Source organism: Salvelinus fontinalis, chromosome 8, assembly GCF_029448725.1.
Source record: "Salvelinus fontinalis isolate EN_2023a chromosome 8, ASM2944872v1, whole genome shotgun sequence".
NCBI lineage: Eukaryota > Metazoa > Chordata > Actinopteri > Salmoniformes > Salmonidae > Salvelinus > Salvelinus fontinalis.
In genome coordinates, this window is record NC_074672.1 from 25,336,362 (window position 1) to 25,364,003 (window position 27,642).

The 27,642-nt window shown below is 45.5% G+C and overlaps 1 protein-coding gene across 2 annotated transcripts in view; it reads right to left on the bottom strand.

Moving 5' to 3' along the window:
* LOC129860958 (nucleolar protein 4-like) overlaps positions 1 to 27,642 on the bottom strand; it is a 185,934-nt gene that overhangs the window by 39,616 nt on the left and 118,676 nt on the right. For both annotated transcript variants that reach the window (XM_055931928.1, XM_055931927.1), the window contains exon 5: positions 22,542 to 22,689. In XM_055931928.1, the coding sequence (XP_055787903.1) occupies positions 22,542 to 22,689 (148 nt within the window). The remainder of the gene's footprint in view (positions 1 to 22,541; positions 22,690 to 27,642) is intronic.

The following is a 27,642-nucleotide window of genomic DNA, read 5'->3' on the forward strand; positions in this document are numbered from 1 at the left end:
ATGCTGCCACCCCTGTGCTTCACGGTTGGGATGGTGTTCTTTGGCTTACAAGCCTCCCCCTTTTTTCTCCAAACATAACGATGGTCATTATGGCCAAACAGTTCTATTTTTTGTTTCATCAGACCAGAGGACATTTCTCCAAAAAGTACGACCTTTGTCCCCATGTGCAGTTGCAAACCGTAGTCCGGCTTTTTTTATGTCGGTTTTGGAGCAGTGGCTTCTTGCTGAGTGGCCTCTTAGGTTAGGTCGATATAGGACTCGTTTTACTGTGGAAATAGATACTTTTGTACCTGTTTCCTCCAGTATCTTCAAAAGGTCCTTTGCTGTTGTTCTGGGATTGATTTGCACTTTTCGCACCAAAGTATGTTAATCTCTAGGAGACAGAACACGTCTTCTTCCTGAGTGGTATGACGTCTGCGGTGTCCCATGATTTTTCTACTTTTGTACTATTGTTTGTACAGATGAACGTGGTACCTTCAGGCGTTTGGAAATTACTCCCAAGGATGAACCAGACTTGTGGAGGTCTACAATTTTTTTTCTGAGGTCTTGGCTGATTTCTTTTGATTTTCCCATGATGTCAAGCAAAGAGGCACTGAGTTTGAAGGTAGGCCTTGAAATACATCCACAGGTACACCTCCAATTGACTCAAATGATGTCAATTAGCCCATCAGAAGCTTTCAAAGCCATGACATAATTTTCTGGAATTTTCCAAGCTGTTTAAAGGCACAGTCAACTTAGTGTATGTAAACTTCTGACCCACTGGAATTGTGTTACAGTGAATTATAAGTGAAATAATCTGTCTGTAAACAATTATTGGGAAAATTACTTGTGTCATGCACAAAGTAGATGTCCTAACCAACTTGCCAAAACTATAGTTTGTTAACAAGAAATTTGTGGAGTGGGTGAAAAACGAGTTTTAATGACTCCAACCTAAGTTTATGTAAACTTCCGACTTCAACTGTATGTATGTATGTATGTACGTACAGTACCAGTCAAAAGTTTGGACACACCTACTCATTCAAGGGTTTTTCTTTATTTTTACTATTTTCTACATAATAGTAAAGACATCCAAACTATGAAATAACACATATGGAATCATGTAGTAACCAAAGAAAAGTGTTAAACAAATCAAAATATTTGACATTCTTTAAAGTAGCCAGCCACCCTTTGCCTTGATAACAGCTTTGCACACTCTTGGCATTCTGTCAACCAGCTTCACCTGGAATGCTTTTCCAACAGCCTTGAAGGAGTTCCCACATATGCTGAGTACTTGATGGCTGCTTTTTCTTCACTCTGCGGTCCAACTCATCCCAAACCATCTCAATTGGGTTGAAGTTGGGTGATTGTGAAGGCCAGGTCATCTGATGCAGCACTCCATCACTCTCCTTCTTGGTCAAATAGCCCTCACACAGCCTGGAGGTGTGTTTTGGGTCACTGTCCTGTTGAAAAAACAAATGATAGTCCCACGAAGCGCAAACCAGATGGGATGACGTATCGCTGCAGAATGCTAAATAAATCAGACAGTGTCACCAGCAAAGCACCACCACATCTCCTCCTCGCTTCACGGTGGGAACCACACATGCGGAGATCATCCGTTCACCTACTCTGTGTCTCACAAAGACACGGCGGTTGGAACCAAAAATCTCAAATAATGTCCTTTGCTCGTGTTCCTTGGCCCAAGCAAGTCTCTTCTTCTTATCGGTGTCCTTTAGTTGTGGTTTCTTTGCAGCAATTTGACCATGAAGGCCTGATTGACGCAGTCTCCTCTGAACAGTTGATGTTGAGATGTGTCTGTTACTTGAACTCTGTGAAGCATTTATTTGGGCTTCAATATGTGGTGCAGTTAACTCTAATGAACTTATCCTCTGCAGCAGTTAACTCTGGGTCTCCCTTTCCTGTGGCGGTCCTCATGAGAGCCAGATTCATCATAGCACTTAATGGTTTTTGCAACTGCACTTGAAGAAAGATTGTTCATCATTAGGATCTATTGAGGAGAATGCTAGGGCAGTTGAACATCTACATAGATACTGTAGATTGTTGTTTATCCTGCTATGTGTGTACGTGTATTTTTACACAGTCTATGAACCAAAAGGTGTGTTCTCACTCTCACTGACACATAATGCAGAAAACACTGAGCGTTATTCCCCAGACACGTACACACTGCTTTAATTTATGTGCATAAAGTAAATATTTCCCTGCTCCGATGCTTTCAAGGAACACACTGCTGAGTTCTACATGTCATCGCTTTTCTCTCCCACTGACGCATATTGATTCAGATTGGACGCAGAAAAACGATAGAAGATAGAGGTAGACTACATTGCCAAAAGTATGTGTACACCTACTCGTCGAACATCTCATTCCAAAATCATGGGCATTAATATGGAGTTGGTCCCCCCTTTTCTGCTATAACAGCCTCCAGTCTTCTGGGAAAGCTTTCCACTAGATGTTGGAACATTGCTTCAGCCACAAGAGCATCCAGCCAAAGCTTGGCATTGCACATGGTGATCTTAGGATTGTATGAGGCTGCTCGGCCATGGAAACCCATTTCATGACATTACCTAGTTAAATAAATGTTAAATGAAGCTCTCGACGAGAAGTTATTGTGCTGACGTTGTTCCAGAGGCAGTTTGGAACTCGGTAGTGAGTGTTGCAACCGAGGACAGACGATTTTTACACGCTACACGCTTCAGCACTCGGTGGTCCGGTTCTTTGAGCTTTTGTGGCCTACCACTTTGTGACTGAGCCGTTGTTGCTCCTAGACGTTTTCACTTCATAATAACAGCGCTTACAGTTGACCGGGGCAGCTCTAGCAGGGCAGAAATTTGATGAACTGACTTGTTGGAAAGATGGCATCCTATGACGGAGCCACGTTGAAAGTCACAAGGCTCTTCAGTAAGGACATAAATACTAACCAGCTGTCTTTAGAAAACATTTTTTGTCCAGCTAGAGTTATACTAACCCGTTTGCAATCCCATTAGTGTTGCTTGCTAGCTTGCTGGCTAGCTACAGAGGTTAGCTGGCTACCCAGCTAGCAATGAGGAATCGGCCCAGAAGCTGCCCTCTTCCAGGGGGACGGAATTGATTGAATCGGCCCGGAATCGGGTGTCGGATTCGGCTCGGAATCAAAATGAATGACTGCCCAGAATTGTGCCAAGTACTTCGGGCCGTTTCCGTCTACCGGAATTCAGCCGACTTTGTCGGCATTTTACCAGAATCCCTCCAGAAGCGTCCCGATGCAAATGTAAATAAATGTATACAGAATTACACGATTTAGTCAATTTAAATTTGACTATTTTATTTATACAAATTATACCCATCCACACAAAAAAAACATTGTGTCGGAGGAAACACCATACACCTGGTGACCGTGTCAGCGTGTATGCGCCAGGGCCGCCACAGGAGTCGCAACTACGCGTGTGAGGCTACAGGACTTTCGTTAGCCTGATTGTGTCCAGACTGAGGAGACATTCACACACGATGCATCCCTGACCACCTCCTGAAGTGGTCAGCGAAATCTGAACACAATCAGACCACAAAGCAACCCATCTTTTCAATGCGATCTTTGTGTTCTGATAGCAGAAATCGCATGCAAGTGTCAAGTGTAGACAAAACCAGAGACCCCCATTCCATTCCCATACCACACTGCTTTTGGCTACGGTAAATCTCAATCTAGGTCACTGACATTTAGCGTGGCCACTCTCCTCTAAGGAATGTCATTAGGATTTTCATCATGTTTAATATGCAGCCTCTCGCGCTCATTGCGCTTGGTAGACAAGTGCACACCGTGCCTGCAGTGTGATTTAGCACTAATTCATTTTATTAGGTTTCTCTCTCTCTCTCTCTCTCTCTCTCTCTCTCTCTTGCTCTCTCTCTCTCTCTCTCTCTCTCTCTCTCTCTCTCAAGAGGAGTGCTGCTGCTCACTGTATCTCTGATTCTCCATCTCTCCCTGACTGACTGACTTCAGGGGAAAGAAGTCTGCTAGTATTCTCATTAACTTCAGAGTCAGACACCACACTCTCTCACAGTCCTCAGTGAGAAGTGTCAGTTATTTCCAAAGAATATGTTTCAAGTCATTACAGCTTTCTATCATCAGGTTTGGTGAGACCGGTGAGACTAATGTATGTGCACAGAACAATGTTCATCTTTGCACAAAACATACAAACAAATAAAAGGTCACACCAACTGTAGGCTAGCTAGTCAGACAATCAGTAGGTACTACGGTTTCTCACTGGGTTCACCAACTGTAGGCTAGCTAGTCAGACAATCAGTAGGCACTACGGTTTCTCACTGGGTTCACCAACTGTAGGCTAGCTAGTCAGACAATCAGTAGGCACTACGGTTTCTCACTGGGTTCAACAACTGTAGGCTAGCTAGTCAGACAATCAGTAGGCACTACGGTTTCTCACTGGGTTCAACAACTGTAGGCTAGCTAGTCAGACAATCAGTAGGCACTACGGTTTCTCACTGGGTTCACCAACTGTAGGCTAGCTAGTCAGACAATCAGTAGGCACTACGGTTTCTCACTGGGTTCACCAACTGTAGGCTAGCTAGTCAGACAATCAGTAGGCACTACGGTTTCTCACTGGGTTCAACAACTGTAGGCTAGCTAGTCAGACAATCAGTAGGCACTACGGTTTCTCACTGGGTTCACCAACTGTAGGCTAGCTAGTCAGACAATCAGTAGGCACTACGGTTTCTCACTGGGTTCACCAACTGTAGGCTAGCTAGTCAGACAATCAGTAGGCACTACGGTTTCTCACTGGGTTCACCAACTGTAGGCTAGCTAGTCAGACAATCAGTAGGCACTACGGTTTCTCACTGGGTTCAACAACTGTAGGCTAGCTAGTCAGACAATCAGTAGGCACTACGGTTTCTCACTGGGTTCAACAACTGTAGGCTAGCTAGTCAGACAATCAGTAGGCACTACGGTTTCTCACTGGGTTCACCAACTGTAGGCTAGCTAGTCAGACAATCAGTAGGCACTACGGTTTCTCACTGGGTTCACCAACTGTAGGCTAGCTAGTCAGACAATCAGTAGGCACTACGGTTTCTCACTGGGTTCAACAACTGTAGGCTAGCTAGTCAGACAATCAGTAGGCACTACGGTTTCTCACTGGGTTCACCAACTGTAGGCTAGCTAGTCAGACAATCAGTAGGCACTACGGTTTCTCACTGGGTTCAACAACTGTAGGCTAGCTAGTCAGACAATCAGTAGGCACTACGGTTTCTCACTGGGTTCACCAGTATTCCTCCCAAAGTGGAACACACACAACACGTCCAGAAACATCAACTCAAATGACTTTGGGGGCTAAGTGCTGAATTCAGCTCCAATTTAAAAAAGGCCCCCGGGGGCCAAACTCCACCAAAAGTCATATTCTCTCAGTCCACTGAGGTTTCCATAATTCAATTATCTTGCTACAGAATGCAGCAGCACAGTACATTAATCACATTCACACCAAGGCGTCTGCCTCATTTCATCCACATCTACAGTCACTGTACGTGCCAAATGGCACCCTACTCCATACATAGTGCACTACTTTTGACCATGGCCCATAGGTAATAAGGGTGCCATTTGGGAAACAGCCACTCACTCTGCTCATCCTATATGATCCCCACAAACTGTGTTTTAAACGATAAGACATTAAAAATTGAAGATAAGACAAGACATTCTTCACCCTTCTGAGGTGTGCAAGTACACACAACCTGTAAAAGATTTAACAATGGAGGAAACTCCCTATTCAGCCAATACCTGGAGAAAGTGTCTCTGGGAACCCCTGGTCTAATCTTTGAAGGCCTGTGACCCCAGTTTGATATTTTTTTTTTTTTTAAACTTGAAATAAATGACATAATCAGTGGCTAATGTTTCCTTTTATAATCTGGGCTATGACAGTCTATTACAAATCAGTCTGACAGTACTTTAAACAGTATTTCAATCTGAAGGAAGTATGGCTTGAAATGACATAAATGTATTGGGATGTTCAGAAGATCATCAGGCAATCATTTTGATCCTATGTGTCCCCCAGTCTGACTTAGAAGTTAGTCTTGTCCACTCTGTTCTAATGAGTCCTATGCAGGTTGTGGGTACATCTACACTGAGTGTACAACACTACAACACTAAGAACTCTTTCCATGACATAGACTGACCAGGTCAATCTAAGTGAAAGCAATTTTTTATTTCTATTTAACCTTTATTTGAACAGGGAAGAATATTGAGACCTAGGTGTCTTTTACAAATGCGCCCTGTATATACAACATAAATATACACATTATACCCAAGCTATATATACACTATATCTACAAAAGTATGTGGACACCCCTTCAAATGAGTGGATTCAACAATTTCAGCCAAACCCATTGCTGACAGGTATATAAAATCAAGCACACAGCCATGCAATCCCCTTAGACAAACATCATCAGTAGAATGGCCTTATTGAAGAGCTCAGTGACAGTTAACGTGGCACCTTCATAGGATTTCACCTTTCCAACAGCTCAGTTACAAAAGTGTCTGCCCTGCTAGAGCTCCACCGGTCAACTGTAAGTGCTGTTATTGTGAAGTGGAAAGTCTAGGTGCAACAACAGCTCAGTCGTGAAATGATAGGCCACACAAGCAATAATCGTCTAGGGCTGTTTATCATGGTTCGGGCTAGTCCCCTTAGTTACCGTGAAGGGAAATCTTAACGCTACATCATACAATGACATTCTAGATGATCATGTGCTTCCAACTTTGTGGCAACAGTTTGGGAAAGGCCCTTTCCTGTTTCAGCATGACAATACCTTCTGCACAAAGCGAGGTCCATACAGAAACGGTTTGTGGGGATCAGTATGCAATAACTTGACTGGCCTGCACAGAGCCCTGACCTCAACCCCATCGAACACAAGAACTGCAACGGTGCTGGGTTTTTCACGCTCAACAGTTTCCCGTGTGTATCAAAAATGGTCCACCACCCAAAGGACATCCAGCCAACTTGACACAACTGTGGGAAGAATTGGAGTTAATTAACATGGGCCAGCATCCCAGTGGAGTCCATGCCCCAACGAATTGAGGCTGTTCTGAGGGCAAAAGAGAGGGGGGCGCAACTCAATATTATTAAGGAGTTCCTAATGTTTGGTATACTCAGTATATTGTGTTCCTGAGTGTCTTATCTTTCAGTGAACGGTTCAAGAGATAGAGGCACATAATATGTAGGAAGAAAACAGAAACTGGCATAACCCCGGTTCTATGAATCAAGCACGGTTGTGGAGAAGCCCCGGAGCCAAGCTTTCTTTGGAGTGGTGGACTTGGGATTTTGGTCAACGGTAGTTGTGATTTGGTAGCTGCAGGCTGTCAGCAATCGTGTGTCTGTGGTTCGTCAGATGGATCCGCACGTGTTGATGGACACCTCCAGCAGGATTTTATTCTGACATCTGCTATGGGCTAAGGCATCGCGAAGATATTCCCTACAGCTACACTGGATTTATGACAGATTTTAGGAATGGAATATGGAAACCGGAGTTTAAGGTGTTTCTATAGGGCCTTTCTATAGGGCCTACCAAATACGGGCTAAACTGAAATGCTTCGGCCATGAATCCGATCACGGATCGGGTGGCATTTCAGCAAAGCCCCGAAGCCATGTTTTCTTTGGAGGGGTGGATTGTGGATTTGTATTTTTTTAATGTTAGTATCAATGTGGTCACAGTTGGTTCTTGTTGAAGAGGCAGCAGATAACATTAGCTTGCTATAGCTAGCTATCCTCTTAATCCATTCTGAATGAATTTGTGGGTATTTCTATCTAGCTGGCAAAATAAGTGAGCTAGATTTTGTTTGTGTACTGCCATATGTCGATAACATAGCTAAGTTTGTCACTGGTATGGGTTAGTAAATATCATAAATCTAGCCAGTTAGACAGTGATAGCCACAAGCTAAAACTGGGGAGAGAGGGAGGAGAGAATTCACATTCTATTTCATCTGCTGCTGGCATGCGGCTGTGAGGAAATTTCTACTATATTCACAACATATTGACACTATTACAATCTAATTTCATCAATTACATAGGGAAACCATTAGTTCCCTCAAATACGTTTTTCCACATGTAATTGATGAAATTAGATTGAAATAGTCAATATGTTGTGAATATAGTAGAAAAATCCTCACAGACGTTTTCCATACTAAAAAGTGAAGTGCCATTTGGTATGCACGAGCTTAGCATGTATAGTTGGCTACAGGCAATATGTTCCTCCACTGTGCGAGTCATCTTTTATTTATTTAAGAACAAATTATTATTATTTACAATGATGGCCTACCGGGGAACAGCAGGTTAACTGCCTTGTTCAGGGGTAGAACTGCAGATTTTTACCTTGTCAGCTCAGGGATTCGATCCAGCAACCTTTCGAGAACCGGCCCAACACTCTAACCACTAGGCTACCTGCAGTCATAGAAATTACCATCTTGCGTTTGGGGCTTTCCAGCAGTGTTCGTGGGTTTTATATGCGGGGAGTATAAAATAATACAATTGTAAACTAACAAATGATTTTTCAAGTTAGAACCCATTAATATACAGCACCAACTACATACTGATAAGGTCCATTATCTGCTACCTGGACTTTAAACCTAGTCACCAGGGGCCGGTTGCATCAGTCAGTTGTAGGCATATTGTAAAATGGCAATTCTACGCCAATAATGGAGCAGGCGTAGGGTGTTTATTCAGGTAGGCTGACAGACAGATTCCCAGGAGAAGGGGAAAACAAGACTTCCCACGCTATCGAGGCAACATATTGGCATTGTTGACTTTGTATTTATTTCATTAAAGAGGCAATAGCCTGGTGTCTAGGCTAATGTTTTTGACTGGATAGCCAGTTGGGGATTTTTTTGATTTAGTAAGGGCCCTAAATTCTTCCTCAATAATACCCAAATGGTAAGACAGAACTATAATGGTTTATTTATGGAGTGACTGGCATACATACACTATCCTTTGTTTGGTTATGGCGTTCTCACTGTATCCTTTTAGTCCTGCCTCTGGCTCACTTTTTACCATTTAGGCCTGTCTCACACTGTGTCCTTTTAGTCGTTCCTTACTCTCTCCTCCTCCCTTGCTCAGTGTATCCCGTCAGTCCTCCCTCCCTATCCCTCACTGTATTTCTCTGTCTCCTCCTTTCTCCCTCTGTCAGTGTATCATTTCACAGGCCTCCCCCCTCTCCATGTCTCTCCCACTGAGCTGTGCTGGGCTGTCTGAGGCCCTGCCTGCAGCATTGCGTTGTCTCTGGCCTTGAGAGGTGTAAGACAATGCTGAGGAAGAGAGGAGCGAGAGAGAGAGAGAGAGAGCCCCTCGTTCCTGCTCTCCCTCCTACACAGCAGCCACACAAAGGGCCAGACTGTAGAGCCCCACCCGGCCCCGCTCCCACACACGGTCTCCAAGCCCATCATACACAATGCCAGTCACATACACACATGCCCACGCACGCACACGCACACACACACACACACACACACACACACACACACACACACACACACACACACACACACACACACACACACACACACACACACACACACACACACACACACACACACACACACACACACAGCCTCTACCTCAGTTGTTCAACTGTGTGTGAGGTCACACAGCCAGAGGAAAACAAGGGGATAAACATTTCCCTCTGGTGGCTCGGGAAGCAGTGGAGAGAGATCCTACACAAAGGAGGGCAGAATGGACAGCCAGGAAACAGCATTGTGAGTGTGTGTGTGCTCTGATAGTTAAGTAGAGAGAGAGCAGAGAGGGTCTGACTGGGTGTGTATGTGAATGTGTGTGTGCTCGTGAATGCGTGCGTGTACATGTGTGCCGCTCAGTGATCACATGTATCCTGGTGATGATTGGGATTGACAGGAGATTCAGATACAAGACAGCTACAGTACCAGTCAAAAGTTTGGACACATCTACTCATTCACGGGTTTTTCTTTATTTTTACTATTTTCTACATTGTAGAATAATAGGGAAGACATCAAAACTATGAAATAACACATAAATCTAAATATATTTTATATTTGAGATTGTTCAAAGTAACCACCTGTTGCCTTGATGACAGCTTTGCACACTCTTGGCATTCTCTCAACCAGCCTCATGAGGTAGTCACCTGGAATGAATTTCAATTATTTCAATTTCAATGAATTTCAAGTGTGCCTTGTTAAAAGTTAATTTGTCGAATTTCTTTCCTTCTTAATGCGTTTGAGCCAATCAGTTCTGTTGTGACAAGGTAGGGGTGGTATACAGAAGATAGCCCTATTTGATAAAAGACCAAGTCTATATTATGGCAAGCACAACTCAAATAAACAAAGAGAAACAACAGTCCATCATTACTTTAAGACATGAAGGTCAGTCAATCTGGAAAATGTCAAGAACTTTGAAAGTTTTTTCAAGTGCAGTCGCAAAAACCATCAAGCACTATGATGAAACTGCTCTCATGAGGCCTGCCACAGGATAGGAAGACCCAGAGTTACCTCTGCTGCAGAGGATAAGTTCATTAGAGTTACCCGCCTCAGAAATTGCAGCCCAAAAAATAAATGCTTCAGAGTTCAAGTAACAGACACATGTCAACATCAACTGTTCAGAGGAGACTGCGAAAATCAGGCCTTCATGGTCGAATTGCTGCAAAGAAACCACTACTAAAGGACACCAATAAGAAGAAGATACTTGCTTGGTCCAAGAAACACGAGCAATGGACATTAGACCGGTGGAAATCTGTCCTTTGTTGAGTCCAAATTTGTGATTTTTGGTTCCAACCGCCGTGTCTTTGTGAGACGCAGAGTAGGTGAACGGATGATCTCCTCGTGCGTGGTTCCCACCGTGAAGTATGGAGGAGGAGGTGTGATGGTGTGGAGGTGCTTTGCTGGTGACACTGTCGTGATTTATTTAGAATTCAAGGCACATTTAACAAACATGGCTACCACAACGATACGCCATCCCATCTAGTTTGCACTTAGTGGGACTATCATTTGTTTTTCAACAGGACAATGACCAAACACACCTCCAGGCTGTTTAAGGGCTATTTGACCAAGAAGGAGAGTGATGGAGTGCTGCATCAGATGACCTGGCCTCCACAATCACTCGACCTCAACCAAATTGAGATGGTTTGGGATGAGTTGTATCGCAGAGTGAAGGAAAAGCAGCAAAACAAGTGCTCAGCATATGTGGGAACTCCTTCAAGACTGTTGGAAAAGCATTCCAGGTGAAGCTAGTTGAGAGAATGCCAAAAGTGTGCAAAGCTGTCATCAAGCCACATTTGTTTAACACTTTTATGATTACTACATGATTCCATATGTTTTATTTCATAGTTTTGATGTCTTCACTATTATTCTACAATGTAGAAAATAGTAAAAATAAAGTAAAACCCTGAAATGAGTAGGTGTGTCCAAACTTTTGACTGGTACTGTATGTCAAGGATTAGGTGTCCAATGTCATGTTCATACAGTAAGACAGGCCTGCAGGTACTTAGGAGCAGGCTTTATTGTCCACCCAACCAGGAATAGATAGTGGGGGTGATGAGAGGAGGAGGTGACCAGAGGAGGCTACCACGACAGGCAGCCCTCAAGCAGCACAAAATAGGTGAGAGAAAGAGACAGAGTGAGAGAGAGACCCAACCCCGTGATTAACATTAGAGGAAGGCACAGAAGAGAAGAGAACACATCTCTGGTGTTAACAGCGTTCCTACAGACAGCACCTCGTTAACAGGAGCCATGTTCTGAGATAACACTCATGGATCCGTAAAACTATACAAGCGCATGCATCTTTTCAGAGTTCTTCTCTTACTAATAATATTGACAATGGCAATAGGCTATAATCCACACAGTAGCCAACACATAGAGCTCACTGTAGGCTTACTAGAACATGCAATCGTTACATTGAAGGCCTGCTTCATAGAAAAGGGGACTGAAAGGGAATGGAGAGAGACAAAAGAGGGGAGGCTGCCCCTGTTGTGTTGAGCCTGTGATGGAGATGTGTCTGAGCTTTGTCACTTGTAATCTGGGAGGCTGGGGCAGGCAGAGGCAGGGTAGGTGGCTGGGCTGACTGGCTGCTGAATGGGGGAGGGGAGGTGGTGCTGATGGGGTGGGGGGGCTGGTTATCGATACTGGCGCAGGAGGAGGAGGAGTCAGGAGTGGCCCATTATTTGGCCGTGAAGGACTGCACAAAGACTCTCCACTTCTCAGCTTCTCTGGGCTAATAGCCGATGGGGGTTTTCTAGCCTTATGAATAACAATAGGAAGGGGACTGAGGTAGCTAGCACTAACATAGCCACACACTGCTGAAAACAAAGGAAAGTATGATTAGGCTATGCTCTGGGTCTAAACTTGTATAAACACAACAACAAACAACCTATTTTGTTCCAACCAAGCCTTTCCTACCTTCCTTAAAATCACGGATGTAGGCTATTAAGTAAAAGCAAAGAGTGAAGCTCATATCAGTGTAATTCTCCCATGTCCGAGGGTTCACCCTTGAAAGAGGTGTTTAGTATTCACTGTGTGAGCCAGCATGTTATTCAGTGGTGGCCACAGGGCGCTGTGTCGTGCCCATTATTTTGGTCCTCAACGGTCCATTAACAGCAGTCCACTCTGATAGCACCTTTACAGCCTACAGCCAGCACCTTCCTCCCTGAACTACAGATTATTAACACTTTATGGCCTGCTGTAAAACTGCATGGCCACAATCAAGACGTAGATCTGGTCTGTGCTTTAGCTAGCTAAAGTTTTAATGTTACACAGACCAACACAGCGATAAAGTAGATGCAAGCAAACTCAATTTAAAAGAAAAGTTAGCTGTGTCATTCTTGTTTTTGTGGTTGTGTGTGTTGTTTCATGAGGGGGGATAGCAACATACAGCACCAGAGGAGAGGAGAACTGTCTGTCTGTGTGTGTGTGTGTGACCTTCTGACCTTTGTTCTCATTGTGTTTAATGCTCTCTTGTACAAGATGGAGGCAGTACCAGCCACTGAGCTTCGTTCTGAGAGTTAAGTGCTGCCACTCTGTAGCTGCGTGCTCTTCCCCCTCCCAATCACACACACACAGCCAAGATTACAGCATGCTGCTGGCGTCTCCTATCTTCCTTTTACACCAGGCGAAGGACGTTTCATAAAACACACACACATAAAACCCCCACAGCCACCCAGTCCCCAGTCCCAACCTGTTCTCTACCCCCACCAACCCTCCTCCTCCTCTGTGTTACACGGTCGAGTTCAAGGCCAACCACCAGCATTATCTTGTTTTTCTGAAGCTTGTTTTCAGTACAAATACTACTCCAAAAGATGTTTAACAATAAGCAGAGGAGCATCTCTGTAGACACTCACTAACAATAGTTACACAACCATTAGGCCTTCAAAATGCTGGATGTTGAAAGCAGAGACATAAGGGATTAACACTTGGTCCTGTACTTGTGTCATGCCAGCCAGACACTCAGAGCGTCAAAACCATTATTCACATGTTTCCAATGTATACGTGCAATTTCTTCACATTGTCCATAAACATTGCTCTCTAAGTTTGCCATCATCTTGGGCAAGATGTCTTTAAGTAGTTTAATTGACAATAGATAAGCAAACACATAGCATCACAGACATATAATACTGATATTACACTGCACACTAACTGTATTTAGACCTATGTCTGTGACTGAGCTCTAAGCAAGAGAAAAACAGGAGACAACTATTAACACATAGCCTAAAGAGTGTCTGACCGGAGCAGGAAAGGGAGGGGACTGTGTGTGTACAGCCGGACTGTATAGCTAACTTGTGACTGAGTTTGTTGTTTCTCAATATGCATATTACTATGCTCTAAGCATGCGAATTGGAGCAGGAAACGGTCAGAGTATGAGTCCAAATCAAAGTATGTGAAATGAAGCACGGAGGGCAGTTCTCAGATGTGTACTTCGTTTGTACACATTTTGAACCATTGATGCATGCTTCAACTGTAATATTCCCAGGACTGTTGACGTAATGATGTAACCACGTAAAAAACGATGCAAAATGTATTGAAACCAATGGTGGCTGGTTTTGAGCTGAAGCGAGAGAAAATGAACTCTGACTTCGAAATGAAAAATTGCCCACACATCTAATATGTTACCTGACTAAAATATTTTATATTGATACATCAATAAATACATACTGTGTTCATTTTGGCATGGCTAGAATATCCACTGTAATGTGCGTAGACCGCAGGCTAACTGAAGAAGAATTCATAGCAAATCTACATATAACAATATTAATTTTACTGTGCCTTCAGAAAGTATTCACACCCCTTGACTTTTTCCACATTTTATTGTGTTACAGACAGAATTTTAAATTTATTTAGAAATATATTTAATTCACTGAATACTCAAAATACAAAAACAACAAAAGTGAAAACCGAAACAGTTCTATCTGGTGCAGACACACAAAGACTGAAAACAACCACCCACAAAACAAACCCAACAGAAAACAGGCTACCTAAATATGGTTCCCAATCAGAGGCAGCTGTCAATCGTTGTCCCTGATTGGGAACCATACTTAGGTAGCCTGTTTTCTGTTGGGTTTTGTGGGTGGTTGTTTTCAGTCTTTGTGTGTCTGCACCAGATAGAACTGTTTCGGGTTTCACTTTGTTGTTTTTGTATTTTGAGTTGTTCACTTCATTAAATAAGATGAACAATTACCATGCTGCGCATTGGTCCTCTGATCCTTCAAACTTCTCCTCCTCAGACGAGGAGGAAGACGACAGCCGTTACACTGACCTACACACAATACCCCATAATGTCAAAGTGGAATTATGTTTATCAACATTTTTAAACAAATTAATAAAAAATTAAAAGCTGAAATGTTTTGAGTCAAAATGTATTCAACCTCTTTGTTATGGCAAGCCAAACTAGGTTCAGGAGTAAAAATTTTCTTAACAAGTCACATAATAAGTTGCATGGACTCACTCTGTGTGCAATAAGTGTTTAAAATCATTTTTGACTGACTACCTCATCTCTTTACCCCACATATAAAATTAGCTGTAAGGTCCCTCAGTCGAGCAGTGAATTTCAAACACAGATTCAACCGAAAACCAGGGAGGTTTTCCAATGCCTCGCAAAGAAGGGTACCTATTGATAGATGGGTATACATTTTTAAAAAGCAGACATTGAATATCCCTTTGAGCATGGTGAAGTTATTAATTACACTTTGGATGCTGTATCAATACACCCAGTCACTACAAAGACACAAACGTCTTTCCTAACTCAGTTGCTGGAGAGGAAGGAAACCGCTCAGGGATTTCACCATGAGGCCAATGGTGACTTTAAAACAGTTAAAGTGTAATTGCTGTGATAGAAGAAAACTGAGGATGGATCAACAACATTGTAGTTACTCCACAATAATAACCTAATTGACAGAGTGAAAAGAAGGAAGCCTGTACAGAATAAAAATATTCCAAAACATGCATCCTGTTTGCAACAAGGCACTAAAGTAATACTGCAAAATATGTGGCAAAGCAATTAACTTTTGTCCTGAATAAAGTGTTATGTTTGGGGCAAATCCAATACAACACATTACGGAGTACTACTCTCCATATTTTCAAGCATAGTGGTGGTTGCATCATGTTATGGGTATACTTGTAATCGTTGAGGATAGGGGAGTTTTTCAGGATTAAAAAGAAATGGAACTAAGCACAGACAAAAATCCTAGAGGACAGCCTGGTTCACTCTGCTTTTCACCAGACACTGGGAGATTAATTCACGTTTCAGCAGGACATTAACCTAAAACATAAGGCCAAATCTACACAGGACTTGCTTACCAAGAAGACAGTGAATGTTCCTGAGTGTCCGAGTTACAGTTTTGACTTAAAATTTACTTGAAAATCTTTGGCAAGACCTGAAAATGGTTGTCTAGCAAAGATTACCAACCAATTGAACAAAGCTTGAAGAATTTTGAAAAGAATAATAAGAAATGTTACACAATCCATTTGTGTATCCAGAAAGACTCACAGCTGTAATGGCTGCCAAAAGTGGTTCTACAAAGTATTGACTCAGGGGTGAGAATACTTATGCAAATTAAATATTTCTGTATTCCATTTTCAACACATTTGCAAACATTTCTAAAAACATGTTTTCACTTGGTCATTTTAGGATATTGTGTGTAGTTGCTGTAACACAACAAAATGTGGAATAAGTCAAGGGGTATGAATACTTTCTCAAGGCACTGTAGCTAGCTGCTAACTATGAAGTTACAAGCTTGTGTTTGCTTTATGTAGTTCTCATGTTGTCTGTATTGGTCAAAGGAAATGCAGTAGCACTGGAGTGGGTAGTGCTTCTCAAATGCATTCTGTACAACCTCATCCTCACAAGAACGTACTCAAGAGAACGTCCTCGGAGAACGGTAGTATTGGGAAACACCCTCAGTGTCTCAGGTTAGCCTAGCCTAGTGCAGTACATAGTGTACAGAGTCACATCCATCAATCATCTGGGAGTGCCTGTCCCTGGAGCAGGCAGACTAAAGCTCACACACTCCCCAGCCCTGACTCCCCCTCCATCCTCCCGCCATCAGCCAGCCCAACACAGCAAGGCAATATCCTCAAGGCTGGAAGGGACATAAAAGAGTGGGGTTGAGGGTTAGGAGAATGAGAAAATGGAGTTGACCCATGAATGTAAAAATCATAAAACACTGTCAGGGTCAGAAAACTGTGTACAGTGTAAATTATAACCTCAGGGTTGGTCAAAATGGGAGCTGGTAGCTAACACTTTCACTCCGTCTTCTGGCAGTAATCCATTTTAGGTACAAATAGCCAAGTGGAAGTGGCCATGTTGGGATTATCTTGGGAAAACCAAAGGATTTGGAAATTTTACCTGTTCAGCCTATAATTGTGCCTGATATTAATGATACTGTATTTCTGATGACAAAGGACATTAGCCTGGTTAGTAAGCACTATGTTGACTAAGTCGTCATGTGGCAGCATCTCTCCTCAGCAGTGCCCAGTCCCAGTGCCACCTCAGGCCCAGCCAGGCCCTGCCCTGTCTACCTTGCCTCCCTCCATGGCCAGCCCAGTGAGTTCAGCACACACTGCGCCACACTGCACAACTCTCTCTCCCGTAGTCCTTCCCCTCCTCCAGTATCAGGCTGTGGCTGTGTGAGTGACTGGAGTGTAGGATACTGTGGGCCAGGGCTAGAGCCGGAGTTGAAGAGAGCTTTATCTGATCTCATTACCCTCCAACAAAAGCCCAAAGCCCACAGAGAGGGCAGCAGCCAGTGGATCAGGCAGCAGCACTGCAGGGGAGGGGGTGGTGGTGGGGGGTCCCAGAAGGTTGGGTAAGGGAAACATGCAGACTAGAGCTCCTTTACAGGAGACAAACAGGAAAAGCATGGCGAGAGAGAAAGGAAGAGAGGAGAAAGCACTAGGGTCTACTTCCAGAGAGCATTGTTCTGCTCTGTGTGTTATTAGGGAAAGCTAAAATAATTGTTCTGTTAGTTTAGGCTATACACAATGACATAGACGAAAGGATTTCTAACACTAATATTTGAATTGATGAGATGTATTTGATTATTCAGGGATCAAGGGAAAGTGCAGTATGCAAAGTGTAAATATATCTACGAGACCAAGTTAACCTTTAGGCCTATGGAGGGCTTGTCATGGTTCCTCCCAACTTCACCTTGCAGACTTTGACCTAGCTGTGTGTACGTACGAGAGGGTGTTACGCTAGATGATGATCTGAAGCCGGGGCTGTGGGGCAGGTGGTGGGATGGTTTTAACCCTTCTGTCCACGTCCATAGGAGGTGTAGTAGGCCTAACCTGTCAGCTGGGTTCCGGAGTGATCTCATTTTATCCCTCTCTTGGAAACATATGTCTCATCTTGTCAGCTCTGGATCTACTCTGCCGTCGTTCCCATTCCCCACTGTGTAAGGATAGGATGTACACCATCATTGGGCTATGTTAAGACTGACAAACACAATAGAATATCTCCATTAGTGCAGGTAGGTAGACCTGGTCAATCACTGCACTTTATTGTACAATACTGTTGTAATACACTGTACTGTACTACACTGATTGTTACTTGCGGAATAAGAACATGCAGGTGGTGCACTGTAAATAATATTTAATATTCAATAATTATAACTTAATTAGACGTTATTACACATTAGGCCACTTCTTTACAACTGCCCTGCACTGTATTGTATGTACTGCAGGTAGCAGCTTAACGTCTAGCCATAACATCTTTGACTCTAGTCAAACATAGCAAGCTTAGTTGTGTGAAACGGACAGCTATTTCACACAAACCCAGTGATGGCTATGAAAGGGTGCAGAACTGCTCTGAACCCTTCTGTTGTTGATGCCTGCTGAGGCTAAAGGAGCTGTCGCAATACCTCTGGTCACTGGATGCTGCTGAGGAACCACCTTGTAGAAAAACAAGCACACTTCGTCGCTCCATCCTTATCTGATCTGAGCCGGCCAATTGTGTATCGGGTGTTGGGCGCGGGCTGAACCAGGAGTGACTGATTTCAGAATTTTTGAATTTATGGGGCAACCTTTACGCCAGTTCTCTGAAATGCACCCTTCTACCCTCCCATAAAACAATAAGAGACATGGGTGGGGAGTGATCCCAAGGTCTTAAAAAACACACACACTCTCAGGCAGCACACACACCTTGTACTCAGCCAGGGAATGAGACTGGTTTTCTGGGAAGAGCTTAGCAGTTAGCAAGCAGGGGGAGGAAAGCAGATGGAGGTCTCCAACCTCTCTATCCTCATGGCCTCCTGCGCAGCCAGCCGGATGGATTCACAACATTCTGAGGCAGCATCCAGCTAGTCACTACTACCTCATTAAGACCAGGTTGAGACGCTGGTCCTGCTTAAAGTCAGCTACCTAATTGCAGTTTCCCAGAGAAAAACACTGATTATAAATATGCCAACAGGCATGCTCTCAATCACAGCTGGTATTCATTCCTATAAACAAAACAAATTGTTACCTGTCTCTCTCCCTGCGAGTGAGCTTTTGCTTGTAATAATTAATTTACTTGCCTTATTATTTTTGTGTGTGTCGTGGGGGGGGGGGGGGGGGGGGGTCGGGTGTAGCCCTAGCTCAGCGGAAAGCCTTCTTCCTCTGCACAAACACAACTGGTGGTAGTCATGCTCCCACAACACTCCCATGATCACACACATTTATGGTTGTTGGCCTCTCTCAGGAGCCTGTGAAATTGTGGGAAGGTGGAGGTGTAGTCAAACTGGACAACATAACAGCATACTCCTCCTATCCTGGTCATCTCCTATAATTCATCTGAAGAGGATTTTATCTTCACTCTGCAGCCTCCCTCTCGTGCGTGCGTGGAATCCGAGCCCCAAATCCCCGAGATGAACTTGGCAAACACACTCACAATCAAATAGAACACACTGTGAAATGTCATATGTTAATGACGCTGAATATTTAATAGTATTTCTATTAGGTTATCACATTATTATTGGCATCATTTTTAGCCCCTCCCCTTACTTGCCTTGGAGCCCCGTGCACTGTGGCGCTGCCTATGTGGGAAATCAGCTCTGACGCAGCAGTAGAAATATGGCACCCTACTCCCTAAACTCTTGTCCAAGGTAGTGCACTATATAGGGAATATGGGGCCATTTGGGACATATCCACTGTTCTTCTCAACCTAATAGAGGCAGGTTTATTCTGAAGGCCTCCTAGCCTGTGTCTGTCTTTAGCCCAGTACTACGGTCAGGGACAGACAGTTATTGAGGTATCATCTAATTTCCCCAATAATACATACTGTGTTCTTCTGTTAGCTTCTTTCGATACTGATGTGAAGAAGTCTGTGGGGCTTATAACAAGTATTAGCTAGGTCTGATTAGGTCTGGTCCCATTAGAGTGTTTTGAAGCAGCAGTGGTACACTACCTAAACTGTTTAAAACAGTATATTCCAGCCGTCCATACAATATTTTGCCACGGGCCCTCCCAGCTCATTACGCTGACTATTAGATAATGCAGCATTGCCATTCTCATCTATTTATTTTGTTTCACAGTTGACCTGGATCGCGTAGCTCGAGGTGAGGCAGGTCAAAGTCACCCTGCCATTTTCAACTGGCCTACTTTCAGTGACTTCAAACACCTTAGGCCATGTGTGCCACTGGGCTAGAGGCTGCAGCAGTGTAGTGGTTGTATTCTGGTCTGCTCTCTCTGCCTCCAGGGAGGGAAGCAGGGACCTAGACACTGTGCGGTCATCTCTACACATTTCTGGCTGCACTGTGAGCTCTGACCATGAGGGTTTTTATAAAAAAACAGAACAGTGCGTGTCACATGCGCTGAACGTGCACTAGCAGGACGTGTACACGGTTTATGGAAAAGTAGGGAAATTACTCAGCCTGTCAGATGGTTTCTAAACCCTACAGCCAGTTTTCCCTTGCATTGTGTGTTTGTGTGTGTGTGTGTGTGTGTGTGTGTGTGTGTGTGTGTGTGTGTGTGTGTGTGTGTGTGTGTGTGTGTGTGTGTGTGTGTGTGTGTGTGTGTGTGTTCAAAGCTAGTCATAGTTTTACACGCATGGACCATGTGGTTCGAGTCCCCAGTCATCATATAGCATAGTGTTTCCCACCACCTTCCCTATATGGTACAGCCCTCCACTTTACAGTGGGAAATCACAGTAGCTAGCTGAACGAGTACAGCAGTGCTCCGTCATTCATGTAAGAATTCAAAACAGGAAACACACACAGAAACAAACCGACAACTTCCTAAATCACTTGTAATGGGTTCGTTATTAAGAATGTCAACCCAAGTACAGAGTAATCCGCCTGGATGACATGTCTGATTGTCTGAGCCTTGTGGGCCCTTTCTCTCTGGTCTCTGGTGAGGGGGAAGTGCCTAGCGCCTACTACAGAGTCGTACATCTTGTTGTCACAGACACTTGCCCAATGACCCTTCCAGTCACATCTCCAGTGAGAGCTCCTCGAGTGGACACTCCACAGCTCAGCCAGCTACCTGAGGAGCCTCTCAGGCTGGGGAGGTCAGTGCATCAGGAGCCCCACTTGGTTCCCTCTGGAGCCCCAGTGCAATCATAGCCACTCTTAAGCACTGGGCCTGAGAATCTCTTGTGGGGCGCTCCCGGAATATGTCACAACCCTGAGTCAAAGTGTGACCCCCACCCCCCACCTCAGAGAACAGATAAATGGGATGGATGGGGGAGGAGCCAGTCCGTTCAAAATAGACAGCGAGGAGCAAGGTTTACTCCCTCAGGCAAATCATTCCCAGTGACATAGCTAGCAAGTCAAGGTCGCCTATCAAAGTTCTCTATTGGAGGGCAATATTGGAGGTTCCCATAAACATCTCATATTCTCAGACAGGAAACGTTAGGCTATAAGCTACAACACAAATGGCTCGCTAACAACAAGCCTTTCTGTATAGACGTTTTGACTTATTGAAGAATAGCAGATAAGATTCTTGTCTCCTTAAGTTAGAGAAGGAGAGAGCACGGCTGGCGGTGTTCCCGCTGTTAGCTATTTGATTTATTAGCTTATTTTCAGCGGTGCGTCCATCCGCCATGTGCAATGCTGCTCCCAGGTCCCATCTGCTACTGGTTGCTGCTGCCGGGCTAAAGAGGCAGCGAGCAGACATGTAATGATGGCTCTCTCTGGGAACATTACCTGCACATTTACCTGACAGCAGCAGCAGGCAAAGCCATGTCAATCACCACAGCCAAGCTGTTTCTCCTCAGCCCGCTGAAAGATGGAGTCAGGGAAAAACATCATGGTGCTCAGTAAAACACACTGGTACTTCTATTAAGGGGCAAATGTTTCACTGCTCAGTACCACTCACACTGGCTGTTACAGAGTGTGGATTAGAATACATTAACCTTTTGTCATGTCTCCACACAGAGTTCAAGGTGAACACCATTTAGGTGGTGGTGGTGGTGGTGGCTTAACCTGTCCCAGGAGGCCTTCTCTAGCTGGTCTAGAGGACCTTACAAGGCTCCCTGTCCCTCTTTACCCAGCTCTATCCATATTTCCATCCAACCCCCTCCGTTCACCCCCTTCCTCACTGGTATGGGAACAGTAGCCCTTCCCCCGCACCGGAAGCAGGGAGAGAGCAGAATGGTGATCGAAATTGATTCCAACATCTTCTCTCGCTTCACCCTGGCCTTTCCACTCCACTCTCATCAAAATCCAAAGAGCTTTATCTCTACCAGCCTAACTAACACACTGACTGACTTAGTGTGAGGAGTGCATGTTATTGTGGGTACAGTGTTGAACAGCTAATTGTACTGTATCTTTATAGCAGCTGTACACAAATCGCTTTCTTCAAAGTTCTCAGTTTCCCCCACCAACCACACCTATGAGGGATTTCATTTCAATAAAAGAGAGAGAGCTGAGAGGGGAGATCAGAGGAGAGAGAGGGAGTCAGAGAGATGGGTAAGAGTCTGAAGAAAGGGGATACCGATGAGTGTGTTGTGCTCACACACAGAGAGAGAGAGAAAGAGAAAGAGAGAAAGAGAAAGAGAAAGAGAAAGAGAGAAAGAGAAAGAGAAAGAGAAAGAGAAAGAGAAAGAGAGAGAGAGAGAGAGAGGAGAAAGAAAGCAGCAATAATAGCTCTTTCTTACCGTCCTCCTCCTTAATGTGTGCGTTCTGTGGGCTGTGCATTCTCTCTCTGCGGTTCGGGGGACTCAGGTCTGAAGCAGGGCCGTGATCAGCTGATATCCATGTGGGGTCGCTCATATCAAAGTCCTCACTGCTCACTGAAGTCTCATCCTGACAGAAAAAGACAGGGAGAGGGCGAAAGAGAGAAAGAGTGGGGAGAGATTGTCATGTCATTCCATGGACAGCTAAGACAGTTGGAAGAGGGAGAAAATAAAGAGATTGGAAGATATCAGAGGTACATGTGACGGATCGGACCTCAGACATCAGAGAGGTTGCCAAAAGAGGTGGACTGAGGCTCCCTGTCTGTGTCAGGAGACTACCTAAATGGTCTACTGACGGAGTGGATGACACCTTGCAGTAAGAAAATGAATGCATGTCTGGACTGCTGAGCGTTATGTTGTAAATAAATCAAACAACATAACCGCCAACAATTTACTATTATGAGTATGAGACTATGGACAAAATTCAAAGGCAGCCTGTCGTTGCACATTTGCAATACAGCAAAGTGATACGCATCAGTCATTACAGTAGCTCTCCCTTTTTAGTCACTGCATTAAGGCAAAGAGCACAGCAGACCGAGGACTACAGACGAAATACAATAACAACTCCATCTACCAGGTCCAGAAGCCTTTAGCAGCAGGCCTATACACCATGCATACGGAGCGTTAGATTAATTAAGCATTAGAAGTCCAGCTGAGGCTCCATGACCGGAGCCAAACCAAGGCCAAAAACCGACCAGCCTAATGACACCATAAGGGTTAAGGCCCCTATCTTAATTTCCATATCAGAGATGATTCTACATTCAATCTACATTCATTCCAATCCTGTTAGTTTGACTTGTGTCAGTGAGGCTCCTCTGGTTGCAGCACAGAGCAAAGAGGATCTGAGAGCCCGGCACTCCCACTAATGAGGTCCAGAGTGCTGCAGATAGCTGCCTTTCAGGCAACACAATAGACAGACAGTCAAGATACAGCCTTCCCCTCCAACAGACCCATCCACTGCACTTTAGAACTTGTTATGAAGTCTTTCACTTGCAGTATGAGCGTGTACAAGCACTTATAGTCTCACACATCCGCAACACACATGTGCACACATCATATATCATTCACACACACACACACACACACACACACACACACACACACACACACACACACACACACACACACACACACACACACGACCATAAACACACACCATGTATCATGCACACACAACCGTACACACACATCATATATCATACACATGCAACCGTACACACACATTATACAGTATATCATGCACACACAACCGTACACACACATCATATATCATGCACACACAACCGTACACACATCATATATCATGCACACACAACCGTACACACACATCATATATCATGCACACACAACCGTACACACACATCATATATCCTGCACACATCCGTACTAGGGTTGCAAAGGGTCTGTCACGCCCTGATCTGTTTCACCTGTCCTCGTTATTGTCTCCACCCCCTCCATGTCACGATCGTGTGGCGGATTGACGGACCAAAATGCAGCAGTTGGAAAATAAGCCATCTTCTTTTATTTAACAACACGAAGATGAACACGACACAAAACTCTATACAAACTAACAAAACAACAAAACGACCGTGAAGCTACAAACGTTGTGCACATACATACAGGCTACAAACGTTTTACATAGACAATTACCCACAACCAATGAGAGCCTATGGCTACCCTAAATAAGGCTCCCAATCAGAGACAACCGAAATCAGCTGTCTCTAATTGGGAACTCATTCAGGTAACCATAGACTCTCCTAGACAACTAAACATACATAGACAATACTAGAAACATGTACTCCACACAAACCCATATACTATACACAACCCCTTTACCATAAACAACACCCAAAACCAACAAAACAAAAACATTCCCCATGTCACACCCTGACCTAACTAAAATAATAAAGAAAACCAAGAATACTAAGGCCAGGGCGTGACATAACCCCCCCCCTTGAGGCGCGAACTCCGGGCGCACCATACACAGTCTAGGGGAGGGTCTGGGTGGGCTTCCCTCCACGGTGGCGGCTCCGGCTCTGGTCGCGGTCCCCACGTCACCACAGTACCTAAACACCTCCTAGGCTTCCTCCAAACGACCCCCCTCCACATTAACCCCATTGCATTAAAGGGCAGTTCCGGACTAAGGGACAGCTCCGAACTAAGGGCCAGTACCAGGGTAAGGGGCAGTACCAGGGTCAGGGGCAGTACCAGGGTCAGGGGCAGCACCAGGGTAAGGGGCAGCACCAGGGTAAGGGGCAGCACCAGGGTAAGTGGCAGCACCAGGGTAAGGGGCAGCACCAGGGTAAGGGGCAGTACCAGGGTAAGGGGCAGCTCCGGACTGAGGAATGGCAGCTCCGGACTGAGGAATGGCAGCTCCGGACTGAGGGACTGCAGCTCCGGACTGAGGGACGGCCCATGGCTGGCTGACAGATCTGGCTGCTCATGGCTGGCTAACGGATCTGGCTGCTCATGGCTGGCTGACGGATCTGGCTGCTCATGGCTGGCTGACGGATCTGGCTGCTCATGGCTAGCTGACGGATCTGGCTGCTCATGGCTAGCTGACGGATCTGGCTGCTCATGGCTGGCTGACGGATCTGGCTGCTCATGGCTAGCTGACGGATCTGGCTGCTCATGGCTGGCTGACGGATCTGGCTGCTCATGGCTAGCTGACGGATCTGGCTGCTCATGGCTAGCTGACGGATCTGGCTGCTCATGGCTAGCTGACGGATCTGGCTGCTCATGGCTAACTGACGGATCTGGCTGCTCTTGGCTAACTGACGGATCTGGCTGCTCATGGCTAGCTGACGGATCTGGCTGCTCATGGCTAGCTGACGGATCTGGCTGCTCATGGCTAGCTGACGGATCTGGCTGCTCATGGCTAGCTGACGGATCTGGCTGCTCATGGCTGGCTGACGGATCTGGCTGCTCATGGCTGGCTGACGGATCTGGCTGCTCATGGCTGGCTGACGGATCTGGCTGCTCATGGCTGACTGACTGATCTGGCTGCTCCTGTCTGATTGGCGGCTCTGGCAGATCCTGTCTGGTTGGCGGCTCTGGCAGATCCTGTCTGGTTGACGGCTCTGGCAGATCCTGTCTGGTTGACGGCTCTGGCAGATCCTGTCTGACGGACGGCTCTAGCGGCTCCTGTCTGGCTGGCGGCTCTAGCGGCTCCTGTCTGGCGGACGGCTCAGTGGGCTCATGGCAGACGGGCGGCTTTGCAGGCTCATGGCAGACGGGCGGCTTTGCAGGCTCATTGCAGACGGATGGCTCAGATGGCGCTGGGGAGACGGATGGCTCAGATGGCGCTGGGGAGACGGATGGCTCAGATGGCGCTTGGCAGACGGGCAGTTCAGTCATCGCTGTGCAGACGGCAGACTCCTGCCGGCTGAGGCGCACTGTAGGCCTGGTGCGTGGTGCCGGGACTGGTAGCACCGGGCTGGGGACACGCATCTCAGGGCTAGTGCGGGGAGAAGGAACAGGGCATACTGGACCCTGGAGACGCACATTAGGCCTAGTGCGTGGTGCCGGAACTGGTGGTACCTGGCTAGGGACACGCATCTCAAGGCTAGTGCGGGGAGCAACAACAGGGCACACTGGACTCTCAAGGCGTACTATAGGCCTTGTGCGTGGTACCGGTACTGGTGGTACCGGGCTGAGGACCCGCACATCAGGGCGAGTACGGGGAGAAGGAACAGTGCGTACAGGACTCTGGAGACACACAGAGGGCTTGGTGCGTGGTGTAGGCACTGGTGGTAATGTGCTGGAGACACGCACCACAGGGCTAGTACGTGGAGGAACAACAGGGCTCTGGAGACACCCAGGAAGCTTGATGCGTGGTGTAGGCACTGGTGGTAATGGGCTGGAAACACGCACCTCAAAGCTAGTGCGGGGAGCAGGAACAGTGCGTAAAGGGCTCTGGAGACGCACCTTAGACCTAGTGCTTGGTGCCGGAACTAGTGGTACAGGGCTGGGGACATGCATCTCAGGATGAGTGAAAAAAGTAGGAACAGGACACACCGGGTTGTGAAGGTGTACTGGAGACCTGGTGTGTATAGCCGGCATCAAATCTTCCGGAACTTTAACACGAGTTTCAGGCTGAGTACGAGGAACTGACACAGGTGGCATCGGACAGCTAATACGCTCCTCAGGGAGAATGCATTGCATACTCTGCCAAACCAACAGCTCTCTCTCTTCACTCTCCTCCAATTTCGTCAACAACTCTTCGAATGTCTCATAATCTCCCCTTCGTTCACTCTCCTCCAATCTGTCCAATAACTCCTCGACACACTCAGACTCACCCCTCAACTTCGCCGACTGCTCCAAGTGCCCCCCTCCAAAAAAAATTTTGTGCTGTCTCTTGGGCTTCCTCCCGTGTCGCCGTGCTGCCTCCCTCTCTGCCTTGGGGCAGTGATATTCCCCTGGCTGTGACCAGGGTCCTCTCCCGTCTAGAATTTCCTCCCATCTCCAGAAATCCTGTGTAGGTAGGTCCTGTTGCCGCCTTCCATGCCGCTTGGTCCTATGGTGGGTAATTCTGTCACGATCGTGTGGCGGATTGACGGACCAAAATGCAGCAGTTGGAAAATAAGCCATCTTCTTTTATTTAACAACACGAAGATGAACACGACACAAAACTCTATACAAACTAACAAAACAACAAAACGACCGTGAAGCTACAAACGTTGTGCACATACATACAGGCTACAAACGTTTTACATAGACAATACCCACAACCAATGAGAGCCTATGGCTACCCTAAATAAGGCTCCCAATCAGAGACAACCGAAATCAGCTGTCTCTAATTGGGAACTCATTCAGGTAACCATAGACTCTCCTAGACAACTAAACATACATAGACAATACTAGAAACATGTACTCCACACAAACCCATATACTATACACAACCCCTTTACCATAAACAACACCCAAAACCAACAAAACAAAAACATTCCCCATGTCACACCCTGACCTAACTAAAATAATAAAGAAAACCAAGAATACTAAGGCCAGGGCGTGACACTCCAGG